This window comes from Macrosteles quadrilineatus, unplaced genomic scaffold, assembly GCF_028750875.1.
Source record: "Macrosteles quadrilineatus isolate MER2022 unplaced genomic scaffold, UCM_ALF_1.0 Scaffold_2__2_contigs__length_208266976, whole genome shotgun sequence".
Lineage (NCBI taxonomy): Eukaryota > Metazoa > Arthropoda > Insecta > Hemiptera > Cicadellidae > Macrosteles > Macrosteles quadrilineatus.
This window is the reverse complement of record NW_026542595.1, coordinates 113027066-113042429: the sequence shown is the minus strand read 5'-3', so window position 1 is coordinate 113042429 and position 15364 is coordinate 113027066. Positions and strand designations below refer to the sequence as shown.

Below are 15364 nucleotides of genomic sequence, written 5' to 3'. Positions count from 1 at the left end.
GACTTTCTTCTTTCTGGCTTGTGGTTTTACAAATTCAAGTCTCTTCTGTTCGAGATGAGCCAAGAAAGCATCCCCAACTAGGTCAAGGTTCACTGATCTGTCTTGTTTCGGCAATCGATCTAAAATTATATCTTTACTTGCGGGGTAAATTCCAGCTTTCTTAAAACCTGCTTTCAGGTTGTTTTCCATGTTTGGTGCAATTTCATCCAATACGGTTCTTAGAAGCATGGGGAACTGGTCTTTTGGAAGAGATGCAACTCGTTTTCCAGCTTCAGACTGTTTCCACTTGGTCAAGATGTCCCTCCACTTAGACTTCAGAGGCCTAAAGTAGGCGACGTCGAGGGGCTGCGTCAAATGTGAGGAGTTTGGAGGCAAGCAGACAAATCTTATGTCATTCTCCTCACACAATTTAACGACATTCAAGCTTAGATGCGAAGATAAATTATCTCCAATTACAACTTTTGTGCCATTTTGTTTTTTTAGCACAGGAAGAAGGTGAGTTGTAAACCATTCATCAAATATAGCCAGATCAATCCACCCATTCTTACTTCTGTTGTACCTTGCACCTACTGGGCCATTTTCCGCCCAAGTTGACCAAAGGTGTTCTGATTTATATATTACGTAGGGTGGAATAGATTTCCCAGCGGCATTGCCACAAAACATTACAGTCACATTAGACTTAGTCGAGTTAATCACCCTCTCTGGATACTTGCACCCTCGGCGGCAAATTATTTTGCTCCTCCCAGGATCGTCCGACATACAAGTCTCATCGTAGTTGTAAATACAATCTGGCGAAACATCCTTAGTCAAAGCACTAAGATTATCAATGTACTCAGTTATTACAGATTCATCAATGGCGGCACGAGCTCTCTTTATGTTATTTGCAAATCTAACCGACAGTTGTGGGTTTCTTCTCAAAAACAATTTTGTCCAGTCCGGTCCAGGGAGGTTATTTTTAAAACAGTTCACAGATCTCCCTTGTTTATCAAGGTAGCTTTTAACAATGAACCTAAAGTCCATTTCATCCACGGGAAATCCAAATTCACAAACTTTATCAATGTGACTGGCAAAGGCCCGCTCTTCATCGGAGGTAAAAACAGCTGGATGTCCAGGCTTGTTTGCTACATTGTTCTTCAACCGCCTTTTTATTGTAGATAGGCTTATATTATAGTGGGCTGCTGCAACGCGTAGAGACATTTCTCCGGATGTCACAGAATTGAGACATAGTTCTAGTTTTTCTGCCGTAAAATCGGCATATTTTCTACTCCCAGGAGTCCTCTTGTATATTCGGGTCATTGTCAGTTCCAACTCTGGAAATAAATGTTCATAAATAGTAGCTTGTCAATTTAACTACAAGCAGTTTACAAGCCACAAGCACTAACCAACCATTTTTTAGTGGTTTGGGGCTACTTGAACCCGGGTTCAAGTAACCCCATTTCTAGGTTATCAGCACACAACTTATAAGTTATAGTTTTTACAGTGTTATAAACTTAGATATATGTAACAAACATATGCTATTTTCTTAACCAATATATACGACATGAAAAATAAAAATTACCTTGCGTGTATCTGTTGTATGCACTAAAGTAGATGTGATGTGGAAGTTTGCAGTTCACAAAAACTCACATGTTTACAGCACATAAACATAACCTCAATCAGAGACAGGAAAGAAGAAGAAAAATGTCGTTTGACGTTTCGCCCTCCCGCTTAGTGCTGCCACCTGTTGTGTAAACGATGAACCACGTCGATATGTTCAGTAATGCAGAACCAATAGAGATTTAAATCTTTTTTTTGTCCTGTGTTCAAGTAACCCCTCATGGTTCAAGTAGCCCCGCTTTACGGGGGTGGGTTCCATAATATCGACAACCGTAGAAATTGATCGAAACTGAATTATTCCCAGTTTGTCGACACTGGAATATTCCCACTTAACCGACATCCCAAATAACCGACGTCGCAAATGATCGACACCACAAATTGTCGACATCCCATATTGTCGACAATAAAATAGTTTCACTTTGTCGACACTGAAATAGTCCCAGTACATCGACAAGCTCCCGTTCTTCGGAGCTACTCTTGAAAAGGAGTTGTTCTAATTCATCGTTCAGTTCCTCAAGTCACGAGTCGCAAGTCGCAATATTTGATTCCGAATTCCGACGGACATCTACATTTATGGACTTAAACTTTTATATTGTAAATATTTATCTTTTTTATTTCTTTCCTTGTTTACAAGAAAATAGATGACTCAAGTGTTACAAACAATAGTTTTTAAGGAATAATGTGAAATAATTTTTATAGGATTAAAAACTTAAAAACATTACCAGACACTAACTTAGGTAAGTCACCAACAAGAAGGTAAGAGGTAAGATACCAACAAGAACCTAAGATACAGCTTGTTCGTAGGCTAATTCTGGATCATAGAGCAATATTATTGCAAATGTTTGAATAGGCAAATCCCTAGGCTATTAGGATTGTCTCTTATCCCCTCTGACCCAGTGTCAACTTTGAGAATTTGTTTATGTAAAAATATTTGGCTGCACTTTAGTTTAGGCTATGTCCTACATTTATTCAAATGAAAGATATCAAATACATAGACTATTTAGTATTTTGAATATTGCATTCCTTTAGTTAGGTTAGGTTTTACCCTAACTAAACAAACTTGATATAGGCTTAGGCCTAAGTTTATCGAATGAAATAATTAATATGACTGGGACGTGTGGCGTCGTCCTGTAATCCAGCTACTAAGTTAGTAGGTCACGATTTGTGGATATTTATAGGCATGCACTGTGGATTCGATACTCCCTGGTGTGGATTAACGTCCGCACGAGTGAGTACTTACTACGACTCTCCGCAGTAGGCCTACTATCCTGATAACTTAATTAGACCAATTCGTATAAGTTAGGCCCATACCAAGGCAATAATGTGGTTCGGATTCCACTATAAACTGTAGGTCCCTTAGTTGCCATTAGCTGTATGGGCTATTAATTAACAGCTGTGTCTAAGGAATGTCGGTCTTTTAGTTACTAACAAGACTACAAGATCGTGCCACTCATCCTACACTTATCTCCATTCATACTTGGCTTAAAATACCTACTTTGTATGGTCGCCAAGTAATAAGAAAGAAAGTATTAAAGAAATATATTCATTGGAATGAGTGTAGGACGTAAACTTAAGTGCTGTAAAATATTCTAGAGAGGTTTGTATTTGGTGTAAGACTAGTCTTGGATTATATCATTCATTGCTGATGACTTCAATGTTAATTTTATAGATGATCCTGGAGCAAAGGCTGTAATTTGACCTGAGCCCAAATTGGTCTCTAGTTTAAATACCCTATTGTCTTGAACCAATAAGTTAAGAGGACTAACCTTTCTGGACGACATTGCCATCGACATCACTGCAGATGAGAGACCAGAGTTGTGTACCCTGGAGGCCATTACCATACTGCCGTGATAACTAAGTTATTCATAGTTCAAATCGGTACTTTGGTAAGTATTATCCGGAGGCTACAGATATACAGCGCTTTGCGGCGGTTATGTTAGGTTCAAATTCAAATTCAAATTATCTTTATTTATATTATGTACAAAACGTACAATAAATAGTGTCAAGCTTATAATTACTATGTACAAATACTTAACCTAAACAAAAAATACAGAAAATAAAACTATCTGTATACATTCATAAAAAGTTCATCTATTGAGTAGATGGGTTTTTCTATCAAAAATTCTTTAAGTTTTTGTCTAAACTTTTTTTTTTTTTTATCCTTAATATCTTTTATTTCATTTGGTATTAACTTTAAAAACTATACACCGGCATATGAGGGCTTATTTTTATACATTTCTAAGTTGGGTTTCGGTAGAACTATATTATTTTTGTTTCTAGTGGTATTGATGGGTTTCACAATGCGTTTTAAATTTTTCCTGGTTGGGTTATCTTAAATGGAAAGAACATTTTATGTCCTAGGCCTAATGTCCATATTTGCGTGGGTTTATTCTTAACTGTACAATATCTTTTGTTTGAATTGTTTGCGTTTATAAATTTATTTTATGGACAGAATTCAACCTTCATTCGATTTATTTCATTATCAGCAAGTTTGGTTGGTTAGGTTAGGTTATGACAGTAACTGCCGGATGCCTACTTGTGACCTTAGCCGTTTGGTGACTTTATACAGTCAGTTTTAACGTCTAGAACTGTGTGCATAACGTCCTTTTTCCCCCTTTATTTGTCATGAATAATTAGACATTTTTAAAACTAACTATGACGATCGAATTCATTCATAAATCTCAAAAAATATTGTAGGCTACGGCCGTATCCTCACAAAAGCTGTTTACTGACTCTAAAGCCATTATTAATGTCTATATCTGTGTCCAACTGTCCAAAAACCTCCCGTTTAACCTGTTATTTGTCTTTGTCATAAGCAAGTAGACATTTTAAAAATCAAACTATGACGAACTTGCATTCATGAATTTCAAAACATAGGCCTACTGTAGACTACGAAGCCATATCTCCCAAAAGCCGTATGGTGATTGGTGACTTTATAAAGCCATTTCTAATGGATAGAACTGTGAACTGTGCCCAATTGTCCTAAAACCTTCCATTTCACATGTTATATGCCATGCAAGCAAGTAGATATGTTTTTTTAACCTTACTTTTTTCTCCATTTCTTAGATCTGTCACAATATGTATACTATCAAATTCAATGACGTTTGAACACTAATATTTAAACCCACAATCTTACATTTTTACAAGCAGGTTTTTATATAAACAATTTGTTTTTGGCCTTCTGCTCGCTTCATTTGACAATAAACAGTTCAAGGTTCAAGTATCAACTCTTCCAAAAAGTATCAACTAACCTAAAAGAACTATAACCGATACTACCGACAGATACAGCACACGAGGAGAAAAGGGTTAAAGTGGGCCTACATATAAATGTATGTAGTATCAACCACTGCCGACTGATGGTGACGGAACGGTTACAATAGTTTTTGGTGGAACATGAGGATAATATATAATCTGTATGCAAATTTATAGTTTTTTATAACAATTTAAAACTAGGCCCCTACTTAAAATTTATTTGGATTACCGTACATCTCGTAACATGTTGTTTTAATTAGGCTATAGCTTGAATTTTTGCAAATTGGGAAATATCAATGAATTAATGTTTGAAGCAATTTATTTTGTCCAAACCAAATTATTGATAAAAATTCTAATAGGTATTTATATTAACTTGACCCAGATTGCTAACAAATTTTCTTCTACTAGCTGTACCTATTTGAATATCGCAAATCTAGAAGGAGTCTACACTCTTGTATTATTTGTTAGACTAAAATTATTTGTATAACACTATTTTTTATTTTTTGCAATATTTCTGTACAGAGCTGTAGCCTACCAGTAGAATGGGGGCGTTGTAATTAATATCCTCCGACATTGGAGGATACAGGCCCGAGAGTTGCCAGAGGAAGAGGAGATGGAGGATGGGGCGAAGTAAAGACGAAGATTGAAGAGAACTAACTTATGGTAAGTTTTGCCATTTCCTTAAATTTAATACTTATAAATCCAGGGCCGTGTCCTGAAACCTATGTTGCATAACCCTCCTGAATTCCTAGTATAACGAGCATTTTAACTGGAGAGGTGCCCAAAATTTGCTTTTGTTTTTTAGGAAATGTAGGCTATATTTTTTGACAACATAATTATAATTAATTCTGAATATGACATAGTGTTTACATTTGGTAAGTACTGAAACAAAAATTATTTTAAGAGAAATGGAAAAGCGTTGCCAACAGAAGCAGTTGAAACAAGTAGAACAATTCTGATAGATCACTAAGGTATTTAGTACGAGCGAGGTTCAATAAGTCCTTAGAAAAACATAGAATAACAGTTTTGGGATAAATTTGATTTATTTTGTTATAATCTCCTTTTATTTAGCTCTATACACTTATCTTAAAGTTTCTCCAACCTCCTTCAAATGCTGTTCAAATAAATAGTAAGTTACCCTACAAACTTGAAAAGCCTACAAAATACTCTTCTGTTTCAGTGATGACCTCATCATTTGACATAAAACGTTGCCCAACAAGCCAATTTGTTATCTTAAGAAATAAAAAAGGTCATTCAGGGCAGTTGACAAACAAAATTATTTGACGGTTTTCTTTGCCGCCCTGTCAATCCTGTGTTTGGCGGAGGGTGGTGGGAATAGGGGTGTTACAAAGCCAATGTGCGAACAAATTTTAGTAGCCATGGAGCTGTGGACAGCTGAGCACCATGTATTTTTGAAGTGGAAGTGTTTTTAACACGTTCACTGCGGGCGTAGCCGATCGGATACGCTTGGTAATGCCTTTTGTATATCTTTGTTTTTCCTCTAGCGTCGGTCGAAGGCAAACCTATACTTTGTTATCGTGTAGTGGGTGACTTGCTTTTGGTTGTGTTGTAGGTTGGTAGTAAAATTTCCCCATAAAATCCCTGTTTGGCAAACTTAAAAATCAACTTGGTGTCCCATCCTTCTCCCTCCTATTGGCAATACAATGGGACCGGCTATATTCCAAGCAGTGCTGCTATCTGTGGGTGTTTAGCAAACTACGTCAACTCTTGTCATAAAACAGGACATCACGACATGTTATTTGATATTCGTCATACCGAAATATGAAAGCCAATCACCCGGCAATCGGGTTTGTTCGACGCTGCGGGCTGCGCCGCACTGGGGCTACGCCTGCCGTTTGATGGGCCGCAGCGAATGTGTTAAAAGTTGCTATACCTGTGTAGCTGTTCAGTAGACGTTTCAATGTGAATCAAAGAAGAAAAGTCCCAACTCGCAACATCATTTTGGTTAGCAACTTTAGAGCTACTAGTTCAGCATTGAAACAAAAATCAACAGGTCAGCCCGGACGCCAGAGAACTTCAAGAGAGTGAGGGAGGAAGACTATGTGTTGTGGTTGAAAGTGTGATTCGTCGCTCATAACGCAATTTTGTCACGTTTAATCAAATCAATCACTTGTTCTGAAAATGAGATGCACTTTGCTTAGCCACTGGGCTTCAACTGTTGCACGATTGCCGTTTTGTATGAATAAAAGGTGCAGGTCATATCATAAAATTCTTCTACTGAGTGGCCAGACATGTGCAGAGCTACAGCTTATCTACATACAGACCCACAGCAAAATGTTGTTTCAAGTTAAGACTTTTCCCCTTGGACCCACGTTGAAACGTCTACGGGACTACCCCTGAACAGCTACACCGGAATTGCCACTTTTAAAAAACACTTTCACTACAATTTCATGGTGCTCAGCTGTCCACAGCTCCATGGCAACTAAAAATGTCCGCACGTAGGCCTTGAAGCGCCCCTATCCCCACCACCCTCCGACAGGCACCGTCTTCCGTGTTTGAAGGGTCATCATCTTTGTCTCCCACGGTCGGCAGTGGTTAAAATCGTGGGTATCCTCGGGGCAATCGTGAACATCTTTCGCGGTTGCGAGGCCTGATTATCGTCATCCCGCGATCGCTGGTAGTCGTAAATTTCGATCAGGCAATCTTTGCAGACGCTTTCAGCTATCATGAGAATACAAGTTAAACTTGGATTATTGTACCCCCTATTTCTGACAGATTGTGAGAAAATTTATTAAGAGAATAAAACATTCTTTTGAGGCCCCAAGTGAGTCCCCTTCCCAGGCCGAAGCCCTCGGAAATCACAGTGTCTGCCATTAGGGCAATACGGCCCTGATATTTGGAGGCCTATGTTGGTGTCAAATATATATACTGTTTTGTTCTAAGTATTCTTATATTAATTTTTAATTTTAATGCACTCTAATAATATGTAACTGATTTCACCACAATCTCCATTTAAATACCATTTCAAATAGTTAAATGTTTTCCTCATAGAGTGCATCAGTATCTTCAAACCCCAATGGTTTCAAGACTAGCTCTCTGATTGGTCACTGATATGTATCACATGACCAACTCCTTCCTTCAGTAGAGTAGTGGCACACTCTTGGGCAAGTCCTGTTGCTATGAGGACTTAACATGCCTTTTCTCCTTCATTTTCAAATACCATAAACCTCTTTACCAACATAAATATTTACCGCTGGCTTATAACTTATTATAAAGACAATTGAAGTGTTTTTTAACATCATATAGTGTGAAAAAGTGAACTTATCAACATTATAGCATTTCAGGATTCATCAAAGGGGGCCCCCAGTCTACGCATCAGTTTAATAACAAAAGGTTAGTGTATCCAATTTCAAAATAACTATAATACAGTCCACATTGCTTTCTAATTAATATAAATTCCCCACATTTTTGGTCCTTCGAGCTGGATGGATAAACTCAGTGCGTTGGAAATATTTAAAGAATTGTTAAGATTTAATTTCATTGTGAAATACATTTTTTATTTTATCACAAACACATTTTTATAATTTGTGAACATTTATTAAATAAGCCAGTGTTGTTTTATTGATTTTTTTAAATCATAGGACATTGTACTATATATTTTCAAAATCAAACATATTTAAGTTTGATGATTTTTTCATATTTCATTTCCAAACATGCTCAAAAGTGAAAGTCTAGTTTCATGTCCAATTTTAAATATTCATGATTATATCTCAGCCATTTCATGAGCCTTATCTCTAGCAGACATACCCCCCTTCCCCTCTCAGTATTCTGTTTGCATTCCAGGATATTCATTGTGTAGCCAGAAATAATTATCCTTCCTTTCCTTGTTCTGATTATCTACAAATGTTATTGATTCTCATCTATCACGAAAACAGCTGATTGCTTTGTACAGTAATATTGTTCATTATTGTATTAATTGATACTTCTGGAACTTCTGGAAAGTAAATTAAAATGTAAATAATTTAGTGTTTATTAACATTGACATACTGAAGAAAGGACTGCTACATCTTAGTGTGATTTTATATTGCAAATACTTTGCAAAATAAGTTATTGAAATTTCTAGTGAAGAAATAACTTTAATTTATAAATTCCAAGGTGGAGTTTATACAGACTTTTTGAGTTTTATTGTGTGTTTGACTATTCTATTCCAAAATGAGATTTTTATCTTTTGTCAAGCAAAGTCAACTTATTGAACAAAGACTTAGTAGTATCGACAAGCAAGTTACAACATTAAGTACTGTTCAAGCCCTTGAATCTTTAAATGATCAACAAATAAATAGAATAAAGTTACTTTCAACTGCAGCTTCTCAAAAACATGCAGAATTTGAAAAAATTGTTAATAAGTTGTTCTCTACAACTCCCCTACCTGAAGACATCGTAGATGAAAAGGTAACCGAACTTCAAGATAAAATATCTGACCTGTACATAAATATTAGTAGCTTATGTAGCACATTAATACCTACACCTGCAGTATCTGAGCAATTGAATCAGTCCACCGCTAGTTCAACAGCACAAGCTGTGGCTGTACCTCCGACAATAAAATTGCCTTCATTGGATTTAGGTAAATTCTCTGGTCAACCAGACCAGTGGATGTCGTTTCATAGCATATTTGAAAATGCAGTTCATACTAATGAGTCACTCAGTAACATAGAAAAATTTACATATTTGCTATCCTGTCTTTCAGATGAGCCATTGAGTTTGGTGAAATCTTTGCCTCTTAACGCTGCAAACTATGCTATAGCATGGCAATCTCTGATAGATAGATACCACAATACAAGGTTGCTAATCACTCTTCATACTAACAATATCTTAGATTTGCCTCAACTTACTAGGCCTACTGTCAAACAATTGCGGAAATTTCTCTCAGTTTACAATGAAAACTACCAGGCCTTAAAAACTCTTGGTCATGATATTGCTAATGAAAGTTTGCTTTTGACAACGCATATTTTGCGTAAATTTGATTCTGCTCTCCGCACTAAGTTTGAACACTCACGTAATGACTCAAAAAAGGTCCCTACTATCAATGAATTAATTCATTTCTTGGAAAATAAATGTACACAAGAGGAGGCTGCGGAGTTAGCTTCTGTTTCGAACAAAACATTTTCACCAAATGAAAATAAGAGCAACCACCCAATCAAATCTAATTTTGCGAATAAGGCTAAAACTAATAGGGCTAATGTTGTATTGTTGTCGTCTAACGACAAAGATCGAATGCTTAAATGTATTTATTGCTCCGCTACTACTCACATAGTATTCAAATGTCCTAAATTTGGGGGCATTAATACTAAGGACAGATTTGACTTCATTAAGAGTAAAGACTTATGTGTAAACTGTTTTGGTATGCACAAACCTAAAATGTGTAAATCTAACCAGACTTGTCTTACTTGCTCAAAACGACATCATACTCTCCTGCATTTTGACCAGGCTCAAACAAGATTGAATGAAGCAAACACTGATCCCTGTACAAGTAATGTTAAGTCCCCTGATCATGTCAATCAATCGAATACTCTTATGGGTTTGGCTCGTACTCAGAATAATACTGTATTGCTTGCAACCGCTTTAGTGAAAGTTTCTACTCACAAAGGAAACGGTCTCGTTTTGCGTGCTGTTTTGGATAGCGCCTCACAAACCACACTTATTTCAGAAAGTTGTGCAAATATATTAAATGTAAAACGCTCTGCTGTTGGCGTCCCTGATATCAAAGGAATTTCTGTGGCTAACATAAAGCCTAAAGGTTTCACACATCTGAATATCTCTTCCCTCAGTGGGTCAAATTTGGCCTCTTCTCATCCTGTTCTTATTCTTGATCAGATTACAAGTAACCTGCCTCGAGTTCAACTCTCACCCTTCATCAAAGCTCAACTGAAAAAATACATGCTAGCCGATCCAACCTTTGACTTGCCAGGTCCCATTGATTTATTGATAGGAGCGGATCTATTCCCTCAAACTTTACTTGAGCCGCCTGTAAGTATGGGAGAAAATTTACCCTTCATTATGAGAACAATTTTTGGCTTTGTTGTGCTTGGTGCCGCACCTATTGCTCCCTCCAATCAACCGCTTCAATTTAGTGGAATATCCACTCTTCTCTCAACTAACGACTTAGATCTTCATGCTACTCTTCAACGATTCTGGTCAATTGAAGAACCGCCTCAAACTTTGAAAATTTCGCCAACTGATGCAGAGTGTGAAAAACATTTCCTAAACTCACACTCACGTGACAATACCGGTAGATATATCTGTCGTTTACCGTTTAAGGAATCTCCTCAGAAATTGGGTCTTTCAGCACCTGTAGCTAAACGTATGTTTAACTCACTTGAAAATAAATTTGCTGCTCAACCAGACTTCAAGGTGAAATATGTTGAATTCATGCAAGATTATGAGGCTTCTGGTCATATGGAAATTTGTGAATCAATTCCGCCCTCAGACGAACCTCACTTCTTCCTACCTCATCATGGTGTTTTTAAAGGAGACAAGCTAAGAGTGGTTTTTAACAGTTCGGTCCCAACTTCTACTGGAATCTCGCTTAACAGCTTACAACACCAAGGCCCAAAACTGCATAATGATCCCACTGATATAATTTTTCGCTTTCGACAACATAAATATGTCTTCACATGTGACATAAAACAAATGTTTAGGCAGATATTAATTCATGAAGATGATAGAAAATTTCAATTGATTTACTGGAGAGAAGAGCCCTCTCATCCGATCAAAGTGTATCAGTTAACCACGGTTACATACGGCATGAGTTCAAGTCCATATTTAGCCAATCGTGTTATCCAACAGCTAATGGCTGATGAAGGTGATAACCATCCGCTAGCAGCCAAAGCTCTGCAAGATCAAATCTATGTTGATGACGCTTTGTTAGGTTGTGACACTTTAAATGAAGCCCTTGACTTACAGCAAGATGTTATCGATTTACTACTCAAAGGAGGATTTCAGCTACGAAAATGGTCTTCTAATAATGAAAAACTTCTTGAAAATGTTCCGCTGGATCATCGTGAAACTCCCCTCATGCTTCGAAGCACTGATCAACCTTGTCACAGTGTCCTTGGCTTAAAATGGATACCACAAACAGACAAATTTTCTTATGCTATACCCAAACCCTTAGGAGTACATACAAAGAGAGCACTTCTTTCTTTTATTGCTCAGATTTATGACCCCATGGGGCTAATTTGTCCGCTGGTTTTTTGGGCAAAGGCATTAATGCAGCACATTTGGTGTTTAGGGTTAGAATGGGATACTCAGCTTCCTGAGACACTTTCTGAGAAATGGTCTCAATTTATCAGTGAGCTCTCAGAAATTGACAATCTAAAAATACCTCGCTACCTTCCCATGGTAAACGCCAGTAACATACAATTACACGGCTTTTCAGACGCTAGTGAATCAGGCTATGCTTCATGTGTCTTTTTAAGGTTAGAAGATTATGATCACAATGTTTCAACTCATTTGTTGATTGCAAAATCAAAGGTAGCTCCGCTTAAACGCACTACAATACCTAGGCTTGAACTATGCGGCGCTCATTTACTTGCCAAGTTGCTTCACTATTGCATCAATAAGTTTGATAAACAGTACCATATTACAGCTATCAATGCGTGGTCAGATTCTATGATTGCTCTGTCATGGATCCACACCCCATCTTACAAGCTAAAACTATTTGTAGCAAATAGAGTAGCTCAGATACAAGAGCTTACTCCTTCATGCATATGGAGACACGTTTCCTCAGCAGAGAACCCTGCTGATTGCGCCTCTCGTGGCCTAACACCATCCGCTTTAATGAATCATGAGCTCTGGTGGTCAGGACCTAAGTGGCTTAAATGGGACTCAATTACATGGCCACAAACTAAACTTTCCCCAGATCCTGAAGAATCTCTTAATGAACTGAAATCAGAGACATTCAACCTCATAACATCAACCGATGACTCTAAACTACATTTTTTAAGTAAATATTCCTCATGGTCTAAACTTGTAAACGTTATGGCTTATGTTCTTCGTTTTATTAAATGTCTAAAGCTAAAGGCAAAAATAACCACTCATTTAACCAAACAGGAATTTGAAAGTGCAACAAATCGCATATGTTGGTGTGTGCAAAAGGAATGCTTTGCAAATGAGATCAAATCGCTTCAAGCTAAGAAAACATGTTCTACCCAAATACAACGGCTTGCACCTTTCTTAGATGAAGAAGGAATCATACGAGTTGGTGGAAGACTGAAAAATTCACCACTTAAGTACAGTGCAAAACATCCCATTTTGCTTCCCAAGAACCATTTTGTAGTCCACCTGCTGATTGATTTCTTTCATAAAATATATCTACATGCAGGACCACAACTCCTTCAAGCAATGTTAATGCAAAACTACTGGATATTGTCTCAGAGAAGTGTTATACGCTCCAGAATATTTAAATGTATTCGATGTTTCAAAGCTAAGCCTAAACTGACAGCACCTTTAATGGGCGACTTACCTGCTGGACGTGTTACGGCTACTCGTTGTTTCAATGTTTCTGCTATGGATTATGCTGGACCTTTTACAGTAAAGATTCACATCTTACGTCGACTGCAGCCAATTAAAGTCTATCTCTGTTTATTTATATGCTTTGCCACAAAGGCTGTACATTTGGAGATGGTCACAGATCTTTCAGCAGATGCATTCATTGCTTCCTTAACTAGGTTTACTGCCAGACGAGGCACTATATCAGATTTATATTCAGATTGTGCCACCAATTTCATTGGAACAGCCTCAACGCTTAAAAAATGCTTCCAAGACCTAATGATAAAACCTGAAACACAACGGTTTGCCCAGAACAACAAAATAACTTTCCATTTCATACCACCTCGAGCTCCACACCAAGGAGGCTTGTGGGAGCGGGCAATAAAAAGTGCCAAATACCACTTGAAGAGAGTCATAGGTACACAAATCCTTACCTATGAAGAGTTTCTAACACTGATTGCTCGTGTTGAGTCAATGTTAAATTCAAGGCCTATTACACCACTCTCTGCAGACCCATCTGACCTTGAAGCATTAACTCCAGGACACTTCCTGACAGGAGGACCTCTGACGTCTCTAATAGAACCTCATCTCACGGATATCTCTGTAAATCGCCTGAAACGGTGGAAACTTGTGCACGCATTTGCTCAACACATATGGAACAGATGGCATAGAGAGTATCTGCAGACCCTCCAAGAACGATCTAAGTGGATTACTCCAGAAGAAAACCTCAAGATCGGAGACTTAGTAATCATTCATGAAGACAGTACTCCACCTCTTGCATGGATGCTTGGTCGAATCATCTCAGCCTCTCCTGGTCAAGATGGCACTGTAAGAGTCGTTCAAATCAAGACATCTACAAAAACCTTAACACGACCTGTAGTTAAGGTTTCCCGCCTTCCTATAAACTAACCTAACATAACTCTGGCTACCAACCCCCTTCCTTATTTTTATTCCTCATATTTCAATCATGCATGGTTCTTGGTTTTCTGTTGAACCGGATCGGTTCAAGGGGGCCGGTATGTCAAATATATATACTGTTTTGTTCTAAGTATTCTTATATTAATTTTTAATTTTAATGCACTCTAATAATATGTAACTGATTTCACCACAATCTCCATTTAAATACCATTTCAAATAGTTAAATGTTTTCCTCATAGAGTGCATCAGTATCTTCAAACCCCAATGGTTTCAAGACTAGCTCTCTGATTGGTCACTGATATGTATCACATGACCAACTCCTTCCTTCAGTAGAGTAGTGGCACACTCTTGGGCAAGTCCTGTTGCTATGAGGACTTAACATGCCTTTTCTCCTTCATTTTCAAATACCATAAACCTCTTTACCAACATAAATATTTACCGCTGGCTTATAACTTATTATAAAGACAATTGAAGTGTTTTTTAACATCATATAGTGTGAAAAAGTGAACTTATCAACATTATAGCATTTCAGGATTCATCAAAGGGGGCCCCCAGTCTACGCATCAGTTTAATAACAAAAGGTTAGTGTATCCAATTTCAAAATAACTATAATACAGTCCACATTGCTTTCTAATTAATATAAATTCCCCACAGTTGGTGTGGGGCCTGGTGCGAACCCCCCCCCCCCCTCAATACGCCACTGATCACATTAAATAATAATTGAAGTATGCATAAAAAGACAAGACTTGTTCAGAATACAGTTTTTAATATTAATTTTTGTTCTGTTATATTCCAGGCCTAATGACAGGGTGGATGGCGATGGAGGCATGGAGGTTGGGGAAGAGGAGGCTGAAGAAGTGGAGACAAATCAGTTTAGATTCATTATGTTGATTAGTTTAATATTTATTTTGTACATCAGTATAGGCCTACTTTTATTTACATTTTTTTCTCATTTAGATTATTAAATTCAGATAATTTTATTGTTTTTATGAAAATGTTTTCTTAAATTTTTAATATTTGTTTGTACTTCTGCCTGTTAAAAAAATATACTGTTTATTAAGTTTGTTTCAGGGCTGTGCGAATAGTTCGAAAA

General features: G+C 37.4%; 1 protein-coding gene across 1 annotated transcript; it reads left to right on the top strand.

Moving 5' to 3' along the window:
• Positions 1-13632: 13632 nt before the first annotated feature.
• LOC128984788 (uncharacterized) lies at positions 13633-15073 on the top strand. The gene is made up of 2 exons (XM_054404155.1): positions 13633-14181; positions 15068-15073. The coding sequence occupies exons 1-2, from the start codon at positions 13633-13635 to the stop codon at positions 15071-15073; spliced, it is 555 nt and encodes a 184-aa protein (XP_054260130.1).
• The last annotated feature ends 291 nt before the right edge of the window (positions 15074-15364 follow it).